Source organism: Propithecus coquereli, unplaced genomic scaffold, assembly GCF_000956105.1.
Source record: "Propithecus coquereli isolate 6110/MARCELLA unplaced genomic scaffold, Pcoq_1.0 Scaffold482, whole genome shotgun sequence".
NCBI lineage: Eukaryota > Metazoa > Chordata > Mammalia > Primates > Indriidae > Propithecus > Propithecus coquereli.
The window spans coordinates 1536948-1555718 of record NW_012150641.1 but is presented as its reverse complement, the minus strand read 5'-3'; the positions used below and the strand labels follow the sequence as shown (position 1 = coordinate 1555718).

Here is an 18771-nt window from a genome sequence, read left to right as displayed (position 1 = left end):
ATGATATGCAGAAGGATTATAAACATGAAAATAGATTCAGCCTCAATCATAAGAGAAATGCAAATTTAAACTATACCAGAATACCCCCCAAAATATTAGATATTAGATTGGAAAATTTAAAAACACATTCTGACATTCTTCTTATTAGCCCATGGAACTTTCTCCAAAATTGATCACATACTAGGCCACAAATCAGACCTAAACAAATTCAGAAAAATAGAAATTATACCGTGTACTTTCTAGGACCATAGTGGTATAAAATTAGAGTTCAATTCCAACAGAAATACTTGCCACCTCAAAAAGTCATGGAAATTAAACAATCTATTGTCGACTATTGGATCAAGGAGGAAATACAGAGGGAAATCAAGAACTTCTTTGAACTAAATGATAACGGAGAAACAAGTTATCAAAATCTGTGGGATACAGCAAAAGCATACCTGAGAGGAAAACTAATAGCAATAAATGCTCACATCCAAAAAACAGAAAGTTGAGAAATTGACAACCTAATAAATAGAATCAAGGAATTGGAAAAGGAAGTGCAAACCAATCCCAATCCTAGTAGAAGAAAAGAAATAACTAAGATCAAAGCAGAACTAAACAAAATTGAGAACAAGATCAACATATACGGAAGATCAACAAAACCAAAAGCTGGTTTTTTTGAAAAGATAAACAAAATTGACACCCCTCTTGCTAGATTGACTAGAATCCAAAGGGAAAGGTCTCTAATAAACTCAATCAAAAATGAAAAAGGAGAGGTCACAACAGACACCACGGAAATATAAAACATTATTTTTGATTACTATAAAAACCTGTATGTCCAAAAACTACATAACGAGGAGGAAATGGACAAATTCCCAGAAACATACAACCTCCCTAAGTTCTCCCAAGAGGTAACAGAATATCTGAATAAACCAATCTCAAGCTCAGAAATTGGGGCAGCAATTAAAAACCTCCCAAAACGTAAAAATTCCGGACCAGATGGCTACACTTCAGAGTTTCACTAAACATTCAAAGAAGAACTCATACCTATACTACAGAAATTATTCCACAATATTGAGAAAGATGGTATCCTTCCTAACTCATTCTACGAAGCCAATATCACCTTGTTACCAAAGCCAGGAAAGGGCACAACAAAAAAAGAAAACTTCAGACCAATACCCCTTGTGAATATAGATGCAAAAATCCTCAACAAAATTTTAGCAAATAGAATTCAGCAGCACATCAAAAAAATAATTCACCATGACCAGGTGACAAAGCTGGTTTAACATACACAAATCTATAAGTGCAATTCGCCACATAAATAAAAGCAAGAATAAAGACCATATGATTCTCTCAATAGATGCAGAAAAAGCATTTGACAAAGTCCAACACACCTTTCTGATAAAAACTCTCATCAAAATAGGCATAGACGACTCATTCCTTAAAATTATCAAGTCCATTTATGACAAACCCACTGCCAATATCATATTGAATGGGGAAAAATTGAAACCATTCCCACTTAGAACCGGAACTGGACAAGGCTGCCCTCTATCTCCACTTCTATTCAACGTAGTGCTCGAAATCCTTGCCACAGCAATTAGGCAAGAGAGGGATATTAAGGGTGTCCAAATTGGGACAGATGAGATCAAACTCTCGCTCTTTGCTGATGATATGATATTATATCTAGAAAACTCCCAGGAATCATCCAAGAGACTCCTAGAATTGATAAATGAATTCAGCAAAGTCTCAGGATACAAAATCAATACACACAAATCTAAGGCATTCATACACGCCAATAACAGTCAAGCCAAAATTCAAATAAAAAACGCAATACCTTTTACAATAGCCTCAAAGAAAACTGAATATCTAGGAATATATTTAACGAAAGACGTGAGAGACTTAAACAGGGAGAACTATGAAACACTAAAAAAAGAAATTGTAGAAGACGTAAACAGATGGAAAAACCTACCTTGCTCATGGATTGGTAGAATCAATATCGTTAAAATGTCCATACTACCTAAAGTAATCTACAGAATTAATGCAATCCCTATCAAAATCCCATCATCATTCTTTACAGATTTGGAAAAAATAATTCTACGCTTTGTATGGAACCAGAAAAGACCTCGTATAGCCAAAGCAATTTTAAGTTAAAAAGAACAAACTGGGAGGTATCAGTCTATCAGACTTCAAGCTGTACTTCCAGGCTATACTAACTAAAACAGCATGGTACTGGCACAAGAACAGAGACAGTGACCTCTGGAACAGGACTGAGAATCCAGAGATGAAATCATCCACATATGGTAATCTAATCTTTGACAAAGCTGACAAAAATATACACTGGGGCAAAGAATCTCTTTTCAATAAATGGTTCTGGGAAAACTGGACAGCTACATGTAGAAGAATGAAACTGGATCCCCACCTCTCACCTCTCACAAAAATCAATTCAAGATGGATAACAGACTTAAACCTAAGGCATGAAACCTTAAGAATTCTAAAAGAAAATGTTGGGAAGACCCTTTCAGATATCAGCCTAGGCAAGGAATTCTTGAAGACGACCCCCAAAGCAATCACCACAGCAACAAAAATAAATAAATGGGATCTGATCAAATTAAAAAGCTTTTGTCCAGCCAAGGAAACTGTCATTAGAGTGAATGGACAGCCTACAGAATGGGATAAAATATTTTCTCTCTACACATCTGATAAAGGGCTGATAACCAGAATCTATCTAGAACTTAAAAAAATCAACAAGAAAAAATCAAACAACCCCATCAACAAATGGGCAAAGGAAATGAACAGAAACTTTTCAAAAGAAGACAGAATAATGGCCAAAAACATATAAAAAAATGCTCAACATCTCTAATCATTAGAGAAATGCAAATCAAAACCACAATGAGATATCACCTAACCCCAGTGAGATTGGCCTCTATCAAAAAATCCCGAAATAACAAATGCTGGCAAGGATGTGGAGAGACAGGAACACTCTTACACTGCTGGTGGGACTGCAAATTAGTGCAACCTCTGTGGAAAAGAATTTGGAGATACCTCAAAGAGCTAAAAATAGAAATACCATTCGATCCAGCAATAGCACTATTAGGCACCTACAGAAAAGACCAAAAGACATTCTATAATAAAGTCACCTGCACCCAAATATTTATGGCAGCACAATTCACTATTGTAAGGATGTGGAAACAACCCAAATACCCCTCAATTCATAAGTGGATTATTAAAATTTGGTATATGTATACAATGGAATATTACTCAATTATAAGAAACGACAGTGATCTAGCACCTCTTACATTTTCCTGGATTGAACTTGAGCCCATTATCCGAAGTGAGGTACCACAAGATCGGAAGAACGGACTCCACTTGTACTCATCATCGAATTGGTACTAACTGATGAACACTAGGGTGCTCACATGGCAGTAATACTCTCCAGGGATTAGGGGGATGGGCGAGGGGTAACCCGCAACTAAAGGACACGGGGAGCGTTGTAGAGGGGAAGGGCATGCTTTTAACCCTCGCTTGGGTGAAGCAAAGACATAAAATGTAACCACAATGTTTGTACCCTCATAATACCCTGAAATAAAAAAAATAGAGAGAAAATCCCTCATTTTCTGTTTATCTGATGTTTCCTTGTGATTAGGCTGATATAATGCTGGAATACTGCAGAGATGTAGTATTGTGCAGTATTGCATAGAAGCAGTATTTGTGTCCTTCTCAGGATATCATGTCCGGAGGCACATGATGTCTATCTGCCTCTCACTGGTTAATTTTGATAACCTGGTCGAACTGTTACCCTATTTCTCCATTCTATAATTACCATTTTTAATATTTTTTTTTGCTCCCTTCTAACTCATGGCAATCTGTTCGGAGACACTTTAATACCTGCTTCTCATCATATCTTGTTTCTCATCAAAATTTCCCCCTAGCTTTAGCATCCATTTATGATTCTTACCTCATCCAATTTTTGTCATCATGGTTGAAAAATGATTCATTTAAAACTTTTTAAGGCCGGACCTGTAATCCTAGCACTCTGGAACGCCGAGGCGGGAAGATTGCTTGAACCCAGGAGTTTGCTATTTAATTTTTTTGCTTTTTTTTTTTTTTTTTTGAGACAGTGTCTCACTCTGTTGCCCGGGCTAGAGTGCTGTGGTGTCAGCTTGGCTCACAGCAACCTCAAACTCCTGGGCTCAAGCGATCCTTCTGCCTCAGCCTCCCGGGTAGCTGGGACTACAGGCATGTGCCTCCATGCCCTGCTAATTTTTTCTATTTTTAGTTGTTTGGCTAATTTCTTTCTATTTGTAGTAGAGACGGGGTCTCACTCTTGCTCAGGCTGGTCTCGAACTCCTGAGCTCAAGCAATCCTCCCTCCTTGGCCTCCCAGAGTGCTAGGATTACAGGCGTGAGCCACCGCACCCGGCCAAAAAAGTTTTTAAGTTTTGTTTTCACACGTGGGTCTTCAACCTGAGATTGATTTTGTATATGGTGTGAGATAGAGATTGAATTCTATTTTTGCCCTGTATGACTAATCAGCTCCATTTGTCTGAGCTCATTCTTTCCCCATTGGTAAGAAATGTCCACTTCATACATCAAATTTCCATTTTTGCTATTCTTGTTTCAGTACTCTTTATTCTGTTCCATTGGTCTATTTGTTTATCCCTGTGCCAGTACTACAGGGTCTTAATTGCTATAGCTTTATAATAAATTTTTAAATCTGGTAGGACAAGTCTCCATCATATTCTTCTCTAAAATTGCCACCGATTCTTGCCAACCAGGCAACTATATTTATTGTCACAGATAATTTCACAACTGTCAGAAAGACTAAGCAATTTCTCAAGGTAACAAACCAGCAAGGAGGACTTTGAACCCAAGTCTGTCTGAGGCCAAAGCTCTTTCCATTACTTCCTGGGGTTCTGCCTTCCCAATATCAAAGGGATGGTTTTCTAGACATGGAAAATTGGAGGTCAGGGAATCCAGTGTAGTGAAAGAGAGAAGAGAGAGAGGTGAGAGAGGAAAGGCAGGTGTCAGATTGGTTTGGGTTTTGTCTCTGGGATATAGACTTTGCCAGCCAAAGGATGGAGCTTGAACTTGGCTGGCAGAATTGGCAACAGACGATTATAAGGAATGGGACTGAGAGAATCCCTCCTCCAGGACTGATAATTCATAGGTGTCCATGGGCACATCTTGTCACTTTTACCCTGCATAGGGCAGCGTGGCAGCAGCCCGAAGAGGGGACCCGCGGCTGCTTTCACGCTGGGTGTTGTGGTGCTGGTGGTGGTGGGAGAGTTGGGAGGCATGGTGGGAAAAGGATCTGGCTGGCTGCGGGACAGGTGCCACCCCAGAAAGGCGCAGTAGGGGCTCCCATCCTCCACTAGCGCACCCCTCCCTTCCTAATTAAGGGGCCCTAATCAGCTTGGGGAGATTAAGGGATCTGGCCAGCTGTTCCCACACCCCTGCCCTGGCCTGGGCTGGCAGGGGAGAACTGTGGGCGGGCGTCGGAAGGGGGATCGACCCGGTGACCCCTCACCCGGGCCCTGGGCCCGAGCCCCAGACTTTCCGGTGAGTGTCAAAGGCCCCTCTGCACGGACTCCTGTCCGTCTAGGCCGTGGGCGTGTCCCCACTGATCCCCATGGCTCCGACGAGGGGGGAGGGGCAGGCAAGGTGGGACCGGGAAGCAGGGAAGAAGGAAGGGGGCTCCAGGCCGCGTCCTTGGCCCCCATCTAGTCATCCAAGCCTGCGGAGGGGGCTGTTAATCGCGGGTTAATCGGGCTTTGAGAAACTGAGGGTTGCGGGGAGAACCCTAAGGGAGTACCGAGGGTCTCAATCTCTCATCCTGCCGGTCTATGTTCACAGAAGCCGGCAATGACCGCCTGTGCCCTCCTAGGCTGTGGGCTTCGGGACCCCAGGCTCTGCTCCCCCACGCTGTGGGCTCGGGCCCTGGCCGGCCTGCGGTGTCCGCTCCGGCTCCTGCTCCTGCTGCTTGTCCTGCCGCCCTCCGCCCTCTGCGCAGTATTCACGGTGGGGGTGCTGGGCCCCTGGGCCTGCGACCCCATCTTCGCTCGGGCCCGCGCGGACCTGGCCGCCCGCCTGGCCGCCGCCCGCCTGAACCACGACTCTGCCCTGGCGGGCGGGCCCCGCTTCGAGGTCACGCTGCTGCAGGAGCCGTGCCGGACGCCGGGCTCGCTGGGGGCGGTGTCCTCCGCGCTCGCCCGCGTCTCGGGCCTTGTGGGTCCAGTGAACCCTGCAGCCTGCCGGCCAGCCGAGCTACTGGCCCAGGAGGCCGGGGTCGCGCTGGTGCCCTGGGGCTGCCCCGGGACGCAGGCGGCGGGCACCACAGCCCCGGCCACGACCCCTGCGGCGGATGCCCTCTACGCGCTCCTTCGAGCATTCCGCTGGGCGCGCCTGGCCCTGGTCACCGCTCCTCAGGACCTGTGGGTGGAGGCAGGACGCGCATTGTCCACGGCACTCAGGGCCCGGGGCCTGCCTGTCGCCCTGGTGACCTCCATGGAACCTCCAGACCTGTCTGGAGCCCGGGAGGCCCTGAGGAGGGTCCGGGACGGCCCCAGGGTCAGAGGTAGGCTCCCCTGCAGAGTGCCGGGAGGTCGGCGGGTCCTGCGGGCAGAGGGGCAGCGCCACCAGCCAAGCCTCTGTGCCCGCAGTCGTGATCATGGTGATGCACTCGGTGCTGCTGGGCGGCGAGGAGCAGCGCTGCCTTCTGGAGGCCGCAGAGGAGCTGGGCATGGCTGATGGCTCCCTGGTCTTCCTGCCATTCGACACGCTCCACTACGCCTTGTCCCCAGGCCCAGAGGCCTTGGCCGCACTCGCCAACAACTCCCAGCTTCGCAGGGCCCACGATGCCGTGCTCACTCTTACGCGCCACTGCCCCGCGGCAGGCAGCGTGCTGGATAGCCTGCGCACGGCCCAAGAGCGCCAAGAGCTGCCCCCTGATCTCAATCTGCAGCAGGTAGATGGACCAGGAAGGAGGGAGGAGCGGAGAAGCGCAGGGGAAGAGGGCAGGGGACAGCCAAAGTGGGAAGAGGAGGAGGGTCAAGGGGAGAGAACTATTAGCCGCTCTGGCTGTTCTGGAGTTTCCGGAGTAGTGTAGAACTCTGGTATTGCTTGGGGCATCTTAGTGTATTGGGATTGTCTCCAGAGAGTAGGCAATGACACCTCTCAAGCCCAGCTCCAAGTAGTAAAACTCTAATGAACTCTAAACTGCAACATCGTTTGCAGTCTACCTCAGAGCAAGCCCATTCTCAGCACCGTAACATACAGTCTGTAACAAACAGCTGGTGTTCTAAGGAGAGCAGGAAGTAGGGCAGACGCCTATCCAACCTTCATGCCCAGTTCAGAGGTATTTCCTTTGGGACCTCATCTGGTAGTCTTAACTTTTTGAGAGCCTTGATATCTTGCAACAAGCAGAAAGGTCCCTGGGTGGATCCAGGGGCTCCCTAATTAGATCCATAGTTTATTCCCAACATCCAGCTAATATCTGGGATTCCCTGAGTCCCCAGAACCCCAGTTCAGACCATCTAGCTCCACCTCAGTCACAAAATGGGGCTGAAACCACTAAGCAGGGAATTTAGATGCCAGTGGACTGTAATTAACCACCACAAAGACCTAAATCCAAGGTGACTACCTGGGGGAGGGCTGTGAGTTGAAGGGGTTGAAATATTCCCCACCAATTCCCCTAGCCTTCTCCAAGAGGACTGGGAGTAGTCAATGAAGGGGGGAAGGGGGACAGAGAGAGAGAGAGAAGATGGGAATAGTCACTAAGAAGAAAATAAGAGTGAGGAACAGAGAAGAGAGAGAGGGAGGGTCAGTCAGTGGGGAAAGTGGAGGGGAAAGCTCTTTAGTTCTCAGCAAGTAGCACAGCTGTCCATCCAGCTGCCAAAGTGGGGCCCGTGGGAGTCACCTTTGATTCCTGTAACTCTTTGCCCCCACATCCAGACAGCAAGCCCTGTCACTTTTACTTCCTAAGTGTAAAACCCACCCACTTTCTCCATCCTCACTGTCACTGCACTGGTTCAGGCCACAGCACTTCCAGCCCAAATCCCAAAACAGTCTCCCAAATGGTTCTTGCTTCATTCTCCCCTGCCTCAGGCCTTTCCCCACCCAGTCAGATCAAGCTTCAGAAATCTGAGAGATCTGGCCGGGTGTGGTGGTTCATGCCTGTAATCCTAGCACTCTGAGAGGCCGAGGCGGGCAGACTGTTTGAGCTCAGGAGTTCAAGACCAGCCTGAGCAAGAGCGAGACCCCTGTCTCTACTAAAAAAATTGAAAGAAATTATCTGGACAACTAAAAATATATAGAAAAAATTAGCCGGGCATGGTGGCGCATGCTTGTAGTCCCAGCTACTCAGGAGGCTGAAGCAGTAGGATCGCTTGAGTCCAGGAGTTTGAGGTTGCTGTGAGCTAGGCTGACGCCACGGCACTCACTCTAGCCAGGGCAACAGAGTAAGACTCTGTCTCAAAAACAAAAAAGAAATCTGAGAGATCTGACCATGTCACACCCTGTTCAAATCCTCCCCGTGGCTTCTGTTGCCCTGGATGGATGCAGGGCTCCCCACGTGGTTTACCAGGTTCCATGTCTTCCTCTCTCTTCCATGAACTTCAGCCAGACCAGCTACTCTGGGTTCCCTAACTGTGTCCTCTTTTGCCCCTGAGATGCTGGGTATGCTATTTCCTCTCTCCTGCCCCTCCCCTCCCCTGGATGATTCTGTCCCCCAAGAGACAGCCACTTCTTCTGGAAGCTCCTCCTTCTCTCCCGGACTCTCATTCCTGTCTCCGAAGCTCCTTCAGTTTCCTCCTTCACTCACTGCACTGCTTTAACATCTCTGCTGGCCCCCCGACTGGAAGAAAGCTTCCTTGAGACAGGGACTGTCCTGTACACTGATGTATATCTAGTGCTTTACACAATGCCTGGCGCTCTGAGAGATGGGAGCTGGGAATAAAAGAGAGGTCTGATAAGATCAGGTGATGATCTTGGGGAAAGAAAAGAAGGAAAAATAGGAAATAGAAGCCAACCAAAAGATGGGAAAGAAGGCTTTTTGGTGAATGGTGAGGGAAGAGTAAATTATATGCAGGGCAACCAACAGGAAGGGGAAGAGCTGTAGGTGAGGAGAGTTAGAATCAACAATTGGTGGGAGAAGAGCCTGAGTCCTGAAAAGAGAGCCAGTGAGTGGGGACAGCAGGTGAGATAGCGAGTGGGAGGAGGAAGGGACCCCCCAAAGGGGCGAGTGTCCTGAGAACCACCAACTAGGAGGTGGGAACAGTCCATACACTCAGGGCTTGAAGTGAAAGAACAGGCAGAGCCAGTGAGTTCTGTCTGCTTATGAGCCGTGACCCCAAGCCCTGAGTCCCTACTTTCCTTCTCCAGGTCTCCCCACTTTTTGGCACCATCTATGACGCAGTCTTCTTGTTGATGAGGGGCATGGCGGGAGCGCAGGCAGCCGCAGGTGGCGGCTGGGTGTCTGGAGCAGCCGTGGCCAGCCAAGTCCGGGATGCCCAGGTCCCTGGCTTCTGCGGGGCCCTAGGTGGAGCTGAGGAGCCATCATTTGTGCTGCTGGACACGGACGCGGTGGGGGACCAGCTGTTTGCCACATACATGTTGAACCCCGTCCAGGGCGCTCTCCGCTCCGCTGGGACTCCGGTGCACTTCCCTCATGGGGGACCAGGGCCCGGACCCGACCCCTTGTGCTGGTTCGATCCAGATGTCATCTGCAATGGAGGTGAGGACTAGCACTCCAGCCTCCACTGGGACAGTCACCATGGACCGGCCATGAAGTGGTGAAAGAGAGTGAACTCCCATCCCAAAATTCTTCTTGCCCTTCTAGATCCTCTTCCAACTGCTGGTTTGTGCAGGACTCTTCCCTTGCCAAGCCTCAAAGCCCTCTTGGAACCTTCTGACATTTCCAGACTCTCCCCTTTGAGGACTTTTCCCCTAGAGCCTGCCCAGACTCCCATCCCCCTTTCCTGGAGCCTCCAGTATTTGGTGTGACTGCATGCCTCTCTAGAAAAGGGGCCTCCTCTGGCCACAGTCCTTACTGTCCCTCCTCTCCCTGTCTCTTCAGGAGTGGAGCCGGGCCTCGTCTTTCTTGGCTTCCTGCTAGTGGTTGGGATGGGACTGTCCGGGGCCTTCCTGGCCCATTACGTGAGGTGAGTAGGCACAAAAGGTAAGTAGGCAGGTGACCTTGGCGCTCCACCTGCCAGAAGTGAACTTGTGCAGCAAAGACAGCAGCCTGGGCTCACTCCAGAGGAGAGGGGAGGACTTATCTAGGGGTGGGGGTGGGTAAACCTGGCTGGGCTGCCAGAGTCCCCGGGGATGGATGCCCTCTAGGACCCCTCCCCTGAGCTAACATTATCCCTCCACCCTCATCCCCTGCTGGCCTCTTCTCATGGACCTTCGCCCCCTTCGCCTCCTTCCCCCACCAGGCACCGGCTACTTCACATTCAAATGGTCTCAGGCCCCAACAAGATCATCCTGACTACAGATGACATCACCTTCCTCCACCCACAGGGGATCAGCTCTCGAAAGGTGCGGGAGGCAGGGAGCCAGGGACCAGCTGTCCTCTCCCTGTATATTTGGTCCCTTCCCTGGGACAGCCCTCATCCCAGCCCCCACCTGGGAGATCTGGTTTCTGAGCTCGGTCTCAGGTCTGAGCTCTAGGGCTCAGTCCTTTATGTGTGCAATAAGGGTGACAGCCTCTGTCCTGATTGCTTTCCTGGAGTGGTGTGAAGTTCCAGTGTTTTGTAAACTGTACAGTGTTGTGCACTTGGGGGGTGATGTTCTTATCACCTTCCGTAGATGAAATTCCTTCCCCTCCTCTCTTTAATCCCCAAAGCTCAACCTGACCTCAAACTAGGACTCTGACCCCAGAGTGTATTCTGACCTTGCATTGACCTCTACCCCAGGTAGTCCAGGGGAGCCGATCGAGTCTGGCTGCCCGCAGTGTGTCAGACATTCGCAGTGTCCCCAGCCAGCCCTCAGACAGCTCCAACATTGGCATCTATGAGGTGAGCCTGGCCCTCAGCTAGGGGGCTCTACTCTAGGAGGGGTAAGGCGAGGGATGCTCAGGCCCTGGGCAGAGAGGAGGCGACTCTCAAGGGAGGGATGCAGTCATGTCACACCCTGAAGGCTCCAGGAAAGGGGATGGGATCTAGGGAAAGGTCATGGATTCCTCAAAGGGAAGCATCTGGAAATCCTCCCTGCCCCAGGATTTTCTCTTAGCCATTATCCAGGACAGGGGTCCTCAAAGTCCAATCACAGTGACCCGGAGGCTGGAGGCTGGAGCTGCTGGGGAGCATCCTGGGACCACTGAGGCCACCTTCTTGCCCTGTTGGTGTCCCTGGCCCTGCCCCCTCAGCATTTCCAGCCAACTCAGATCACACTCAGAACCAGCAAGTCCTGGAGGGGAAAAAGAAAGTCACAAAAAGGTGGTAGGACATTAACTATGGGGCCAGTAAATCTGCATGTGATGGGATGGATGGGAGATGGGGAGAACAGATCAGAGAGAGCTGAGAGGGAGCTCGTGGAATTCAGAGCTCCTGAGCTTCAGGTCATGGAGAGAACGCAGAGGCTCCTATTATGTCACCCATGGGTCGTCACAACTGTTGCTCAGAGGGGACATTATTGTCATTTTGGGCAAGTGGTTCTTCATTGTATGGGACTACCTTGTGCCTTGAAGAATGTTTAGTGTCTCTAGTCTGGTCCTAGCCACTAAATGCAGCCCCCAGTTTTTATGACAATTAAAAATATCCCCATATTTATTTCCAAACCCCTACAATTCCCTTCTAGTCCAAATTCCTTACCAACAGACAGGGCTTCCTACAAAATTAGCAAAGTCCAGAACAAAATAAAAATGAGAGGCTCCTTGTTCATTCAAGATGACATCATTGAACCAAGCTCAAGCCCTTTGAGCATGGGGCCCTGTGTGACTGCACAGGCCACATGCCCAGGAGCCAGCCCTGCCAACAGCTGGGAACAATGAGGCCCAGCACCAGGAGGGGAGCTACCAATAGGTCACAGTTTACAATAAAGCCTGGTCTACCCGGATTCTTGACTCCCAGCACAGTGTGCTCTCAAGGCAATGATGGCGATGAGGGTTGTGATGTCAATGACATTCATGGTTGTAATAATTCACTTAATAGGACTGTTGGTGGGCACATCTGGGATGGCGAGGACTGTCATACAGGCCTTCTGCATCTCTCTCAGCTGGGGAGGGCTCTCAGCCAGTTGGCTGTGAAGTAGATGAGCAGACATCAAACCCTTTGCTCCGATGCGCTTTTCACGTGAAAGATGTGTTCTGGGACAGTGGGCCAGTGGCAATGTGGAGGTTCTAAGGCTCCTTGCGCTATGGGGTTTTAAGAGACTGTATTCCCTACCCCCATCCTCTCTGCTGCAGGGAGACAGGGTTTGGCTGAAGAAATTCCCAGGGGATCAGCACCTAGCTATCCGCCCAGCAACCAAGATGGCCTTCTCCAAGGTGAGAGTTGGGGCTGTGATGGGGTGTGGGGTTGGCCATGGGCTCCTCCCTTCCTGCCTTCCCTTTTCAATTGGGTACATAGGTAGGTATCAGTTGAGTGTCTCCTCCCCTCTAGAGTAGGTTTCCCATTAGTCTCTCTCCTATCACTAGTTCTTTCCTTTGATGTTCTTATCACAATTTTGATTGTATGTCCATCTGCGTGCTCGCTTATTTCTGATCTGCCTCCTTCACGGGACTGTAAGCCGAGTGAGGGCTTCCCGATGTCCCTCGTCATATCCCTAGCACCCAACAGAGTATCTGGAACATTAGAGAGACCCAGTGAATGTTTGTTGAGCAAATGATAGACAATAAAAAACGAGTTTTTAGTTTTGTCAGGCCACACGTGCAGAATGGCCCTAGCTACATATATTGATGCATAGTAAATAAAGTGGAAAGTTGGCAAGGAGCCTATAAACTGGCTTATTCTAGTCCTTCCAACCATAATGTCCCCCTCTTCCCCCAACACCATGCAGCCTTGGCCTGGCCTTCTTCTCTGATGCCTCCACAGGAGGTCTTGGTCACAGAAGCAAAATGATCATACTGCCTGTATGGGTCAACAGACTAGATCACCATCTAACACCAGGAATTTAAAATGAAAAGAAGCCTTTTATTGGGCATGTGGACCAAACGAAAGCTAGAAAAGAGCACCAGTCAGCCGAAGAGCCCCCATTTTTCCAGCATGCCCTGATTGCAGGGCACTCCATCCTGCTGGGTTGGCATGGCTTTTTGATGGCTCCTCTGACATCATGGCTTCACTGCTCAGTCCTGTGTTCCCTAACTTGGAGAGGGTGGAAGTCTCAGATTTGTCTGACACAATGAGGTAACACCAAGCAAAGCAGCCCCAGGCATGAGCCATTTCTGGTGTCCTTTGAAAGCAGCACAGCTTCTCCCTGGTTCTCCCGCAAAGACTGTTACATCAGAAGGAGAGTGTGGACCATTTTTATTCCACTTTCTGAGTTTGGATACTCAAAAATAGATCTTGAATAATGGCCCCCTCCCCACATTGCTCCCAGGGCACAAAATGCCTCTCAACTTTCCCCCTCTCAGCTTCAGGAGCTCCGGCATGAGAACGTGGCCCTCTACTTGGGGCTCTTCCTGGCTGGGGGAGCAGATGGCCCTGCAACCCCTGGGGAAAGCATCCTGGCTGTGGTCTCAGAGCACTGTGCACGGGGCTCCCTCCATGACCTCCTTGCTCAGAGAGACATAAAGCTGGACTGGATGTTCAAGTCCTCTCTCCTGCTGGACCTCATCAAGGTATGGGGGGGCGGGGTGTACTGGGGGCAGGTAGGAGGGGACAGGGAGGAAGGGACAGGGAAATTGTGCGGGCTGAGGCTGCCTCTTACCCCACCCGTTCCAAGGGAATGAGGTATCTGCATCACCGAGGGGTAGCTCACGGGCGGCTTAAGTCACGGAACTGCATAGTGGACGGGAGGTTCGTGCTCAAGGTCACAGATCACTGCCACGCGCGACTGCTGGAAGCGCAGAGGGTGTTACCAGAGTTTCCCAGCGCGGAGGGTAGGAGTCCCCCGCTGCCTCCCACTCACAAGAGCATACCCCCCCATCTCCATTACTTCAAGGGCCCCTCCCTCCCTTCCTCCTTTCCTTCTTCCCTCCCTCTGCCCTTGCACTCTCTCCATCCTACATCCTCTGGACACGATTCCTGCTATGGAAAAGATCTTGAGACCTCTGAACGACGCGGAGGGTGGGCTCTGTCACTGGGGAGACGCGGGCTTGCTAGGGGGCGGGACTTGTGCCTGAGCTGCGGGTGCTGCGGGGTCTGCTCTAAGCGGAACTTTGCCTAAGGGCGGGGCTTGTGCCCAAAAGGCGGAGTCTTCCCTGGGCACCGCCTCATCTGAGGGGCGGGGCCTATTTGTGGGCGAGGCTTTGTCTGAGATGGCTTTGGGTTTCAGGTGGTCTCTCCTAGGCATAGTTGCAGAGCTTAGGCTGCGGGGTTGGTGAGTGCCGGGTGCGAGCCTGGGCTTTCTGGTGAGGGTGAGAGTCTTTCCCCAGCGCCCCCACGGTCCTCCATGCGCCCATGCCCCCTTCCCCATCCCCAGACCAGCTGTGGACAGCCCCCGAGCTGCTTAGGGACCCGGCCCTGGAGCGCCGGGGGACGCTGGCCGGCGACATCTTCAGTTTGGGCATCATCATGCAGGAGGTCGTGTGCCGCAGCACCCCCTACGCCATGCTGGAACTGACTCCCGAGGGTAAGGCTTTCTTTCCCTCCATGGAGTTCTGGTCAGAGAGGCACCCTGCAGTTAGGACAGAACCAGGCCAGACCCACCCTTGCGCTTTTCTCTAAAGGAAAGCCCAGTAATGAGACTTAATTATGTGCCAGCTCCCTAAAAGCCGGGGCTTGAAGGGTCAGGGCAGTGGAAAGCCAAGCATGAGGATGGGGCCTGTGGCTCTTCAGGTCCCAGATCGCAACGGTTTCCTCCGTTCTGATCCTCGACCCAACCCGCTCCCCCAACCGACGGAGGAGGCTCCTCTCTGGTTCTCAGGGATCCCAGGAAGGCAGCAGGGAGAATGGGGATGGGGTAGGAGGGCAGTCCAATCTGATTCAAATCTGCATCATTTATCTATAGGACTCTGAGCAAGCTACTTAATCACCCACCCTCACTTTTCCTATGTGCAATAAATGTCAGTTTCTTTGTCTGTGTCACCTCTCACTGACCCGAGGATTCAGGGTCCTCCTGTTCCTCCTAGCAACCCCTTTCACAATATACTTCCCCACCCAATGAAGCTCTGATTTAAGGGAACTCCTGCCAGCTCCCCCCAATCTTGGGCTTCCGCAATCAGGCCAGGGCAGAGGTAGCTTCTGTTCTGGCACACCCACCACTCACCGTCCCCTTGTGCCTCCAGAAGTGGTGCAGAGGGTGCAGAGCCCCCCTCCACTGTGTCGGCCCTTGGTGTCCATGGACCAGGCGCCCATGGAGTGTATCCAGCTGATGAAACAGTGCTGGGCAGAGCAGCCGGAACTTCGGCCCACCATGGACCGCACCTTTGACCTGGTTAGGGGCTGGGATTGGGCCGGGGCTAGGCTGGCCACTGGGATCCCAGATTTTTGTCAGCAACCTAGGAAAGCCGCAGGCAGGCAGGCGGGCTGGCAGGACCTCTGACCTTCCGGGCTGTCTCCTAAGAGCAGCCTGAAGACTTGGGAGTTTGGTAGGGCAGAATTAGAATGGGGGTAAAGTAGGACTGTGGAGGCCATTGAAGTGGGAGACAGGTCTGGGAGGGAGAAACCGTCAATTCAATTCAAATAACGTTGGGAACCAAGTACGTACTTGGCCTACTGTGACAGAAAGACCCTTGGCCTGAGTCCACAGGCCTGACTGGCTCTAGTGCCCTGTCAGTTACCAGCTGAGAACAGCTGACCTCTGGGAATCTTGTTTCCCATGTGCCTCTTCATAATGTCTGAAAACACAGTGCCCAGCACTTCGGGGGTGCTTGATGAATAGAAGATGAATGGCTGGGGGGAGTGTCAGGGTCAGGAATATACAGCCCCATAAGAGGGCCCATGACAGGGGCATGGCAGCTCAGGTCTTCAGCAGTTTCACCAGCTTCCTCCTACTAGTTCAAGAGCATCAACAAGGGCCGGAAGACGAACATCATCGACTCCATGCTGCGGATGCTGGAGCAGTACTCCAGTAACCTGGAGGACCTGATCCGGGAGCGCACGGAGGAGCTGGAGCAGGAAAAGCAGAAGACAGACCGGCTGCTCACACAGATGCTGCCTCCGTGGGTGCCAACGGGAAGAGGGACGGGTTGGGAGGGCAGTGGAGCCCAATCGGACGGGGGTGGCCCCCAGGTGACCTCACTGCCTGCCATCCCTAGGTCTGTGGCTGAGGCCCTCAAGATGGGGACACCTGTGGAGCCTGAATACTTTGAGGAGGTGACACTGTACTTCAGTGACATCGTGGGCTTCACCACCATCTCAGCCATGAGCGAGCCCATCGAGGTGGTGGACCTGCTCAACGACCTCTACACCCTCTTCGATGCCATCATTGGTTCCCACGATGTCTACAAGGTGAAGTGTGGAGGGGACAAGTCCTCCTGACCTTCAATTCAGCTTCACTTGCCCCCAGCCCTTCCTGCTCGGCCCCCAGCCTGCCTGCCCAGTCCTCTTTCCCAGCCCTCCTGTCCCTTTTCTCTTCACTTCCCAGCTCAGTCCCCAACTCACAGCCTGGCTCCCAGGATCTCTGCACTAATCCCAGTTAGGCCTCCTGGCAAGGGACAGTCGCTTCGTGTACTGGGGGGAAAAGAGCTCAGTCATGAATTCCCACCACTCCTTCCCCTAGGTAGAGACAATTGGGGACGCCTATATGGTGGCCTCAGGACTGCCTCAGAGGAATGGGCAGCGGCACGCGGCAGAGATCGCCAACATGTCGCTGGACATTCTCAGTGCCGTGGGCTCTTTCCGCATGCGCCATATGCCGGAGGTGCCCGTGCGCATCCGCATCGGCCTGCACTCTGGTAACTCCCCAGCCTTCCGGGGCTCCAGCCCATCTCCCTCTTTAGGGCCTGGCTCCAGATTTCCTACACAGGCAAACTCGTGGAGTGGGGGGAGGGAGGGAGCTTTCCTTGAAGAGGATACGCTTGAGAGTGTTTATTTGGGGAGCTGGTGGAGATTATGGGGTGCAAACGTCCCCCAAGGCCCTGTGCGGCCCCACCCGCCTGCCAACCCTGCGCATCTCGCATCGCCACAGGCCCCTGCGTGGCGGGCGTGGTGGGCCTCACCATGCCGCGGTACTGCCTATTTGGAGACACGGTCAACACCGCCTCGCGCATGGAGTCCACCGGGCTGCGTGAGTGTGGCTGGCTGGAGGGTTTGCGGGGCTGGGGCGGGCGTCATGGGGGAAACGGCCCGGGAGCGGGACTTCGGAGGTGAGTCCGGAGCTCACGGCGTCCCCCAACGCCCCAGCTTACCGCATCCACGTGAACTTGAGCACCGTGAAGATTCTTGGCGCTCTGAACCAGGGCTACCAGATGGAGCTTCGGGGCCGCACGGAGCTGAAGGTGAGGCCCCGCCCCGCCCCCGCCCCGGGGACCCTGAGGCCCCGCCCCCGCCCCGCTCGCCCTTCTGGACCCCGTGTCTCCCAGTTCCATTTAGACCTCGAGGTCGCCCGTCACCCCACAGTCCGCCTAAGTCCTCCCCTCCCCCGTGTCTCCCCAGGGCAAGGGCGCGGAGGACACGTACTGGCTGGTGGGCAGACGCGGCTTCAACAAGCCCATCCCCAAACCGCCTGACCTGCAGCCGGGGTGAGCGGCTGGCCTCGCGGCCGGGGCGAGGGAAGGAGGCCCGGCACGGGCCGGGCGAACCACTTCGCCCCCTCTCCCTGTCTCCTGCTCTGTGCCTGACCCCAGCACGAAGCGGCGATGACTTTGGCACCACCCTCCCACCCCCTAGCCCCCTTTGCTGAGGACACCGCCCCCTGCCCACAGGAGCAGCAACCACGGCATCAGCCTGCAGGAGATCCCACCCGAGCGGCGCCGGAAGCTGGAGAAGGCTAGGCCAGGCCAGTTCTCGGAGAAGTGAGGCCCAGCGCCCACCTCCGCCGCCCCCGACAGGTGAGGTGCTGCTCCTCAGCTCCCACGTCCAGCTGCCGTATCCCCTCAGACTCGGGGGCCACACATCTCTGGGGGATGCTTCCTAGGGGACAGGGAGGCCTAGCACCACCTGCAGAACGTCCCACCCAAGGCAGGTGTCCCGATCCTTTTCTAATTTAGTCCAGGCTGGTTGCTAAACCCAGGGATTGCCCCTGGGAGGGGAGCGCCCCCTGCGGGGATTCTGGTTCAGTAGGTCCGGAGGGGTCCAGAAATCCAGGTTTAGGAAACCCTGTAATCAAGACCTTCTGTGGCTCTTCCCCTGGTCCCACCCCCACTCCAGCACACAGACCAGGCCTCCCCCAAGCCTCACAGGCTGTGCACTGCGCAGGAGACAGAACTTTAGGGGGCAGCAGTCGCCAGAGGACAGTGTGAATGTTGCCACTGGAGTTCTGTTAGAGCAGAAGTGCTGCCCACTAACCTCCTTTGAGAAACTCTGGTCCACGACCCTCTCCTTCCTGGGTGATCCCTTTCCTCGACTTCTGCCTAAGAAACACCTCTTTTCCTCAGGATTATTGTGGAAGATCCTTTTCCTGAAAGTTGCTGCTATAGGTGACCGAAAGTCTGGCTAATGCTGGTGGTCTCCATCCAGCTTTGCCTCAAAGGATTCTGGGCCTTTACAAGAGCTGGTTGCAAACCAGCCATGTGACCTTGGGAGTCTCATGA

General features: G+C 52.2%; 1 protein-coding gene across 1 annotated transcript; it reads left to right on the top strand.

Annotated features, from left to right (window-relative positions):
• The first annotated feature begins 5404 nt into the window (after window positions 1–5404).
• GUCY2D (guanylate cyclase 2D, membrane (retina-specific)) lies at window positions 5405–18045 on the top strand. Its single transcript, XM_012655642.1, has 19 exons — window positions 5405–5537; window positions 5832–6552; window positions 6638–6942; window positions 9357–9708; window positions 10051–10135; window positions 10412–10514; window positions 10892–10993; window positions 12382–12468; window positions 13555–13755; window positions 13860–14016; window positions 14559–14708; window positions 15364–15512; window positions 16076–16239; window positions 16336–16528; window positions 16800–16974; window positions 17208–17306; window positions 17423–17517; window positions 17675–17760; window positions 17944–18045. Exons 2-19 carry the CDS (start codon window positions 5841–5843, stop codon window positions 18035–18037), a joined length of 3309 nt encoding a protein of 1102 aa, XP_012511096.1. The 5' UTR covers window positions 5405–5537; window positions 5832–5840; the 3' UTR covers window positions 18038–18045.
• Window positions 18046–18771: the final 726 nt, after the last annotated feature.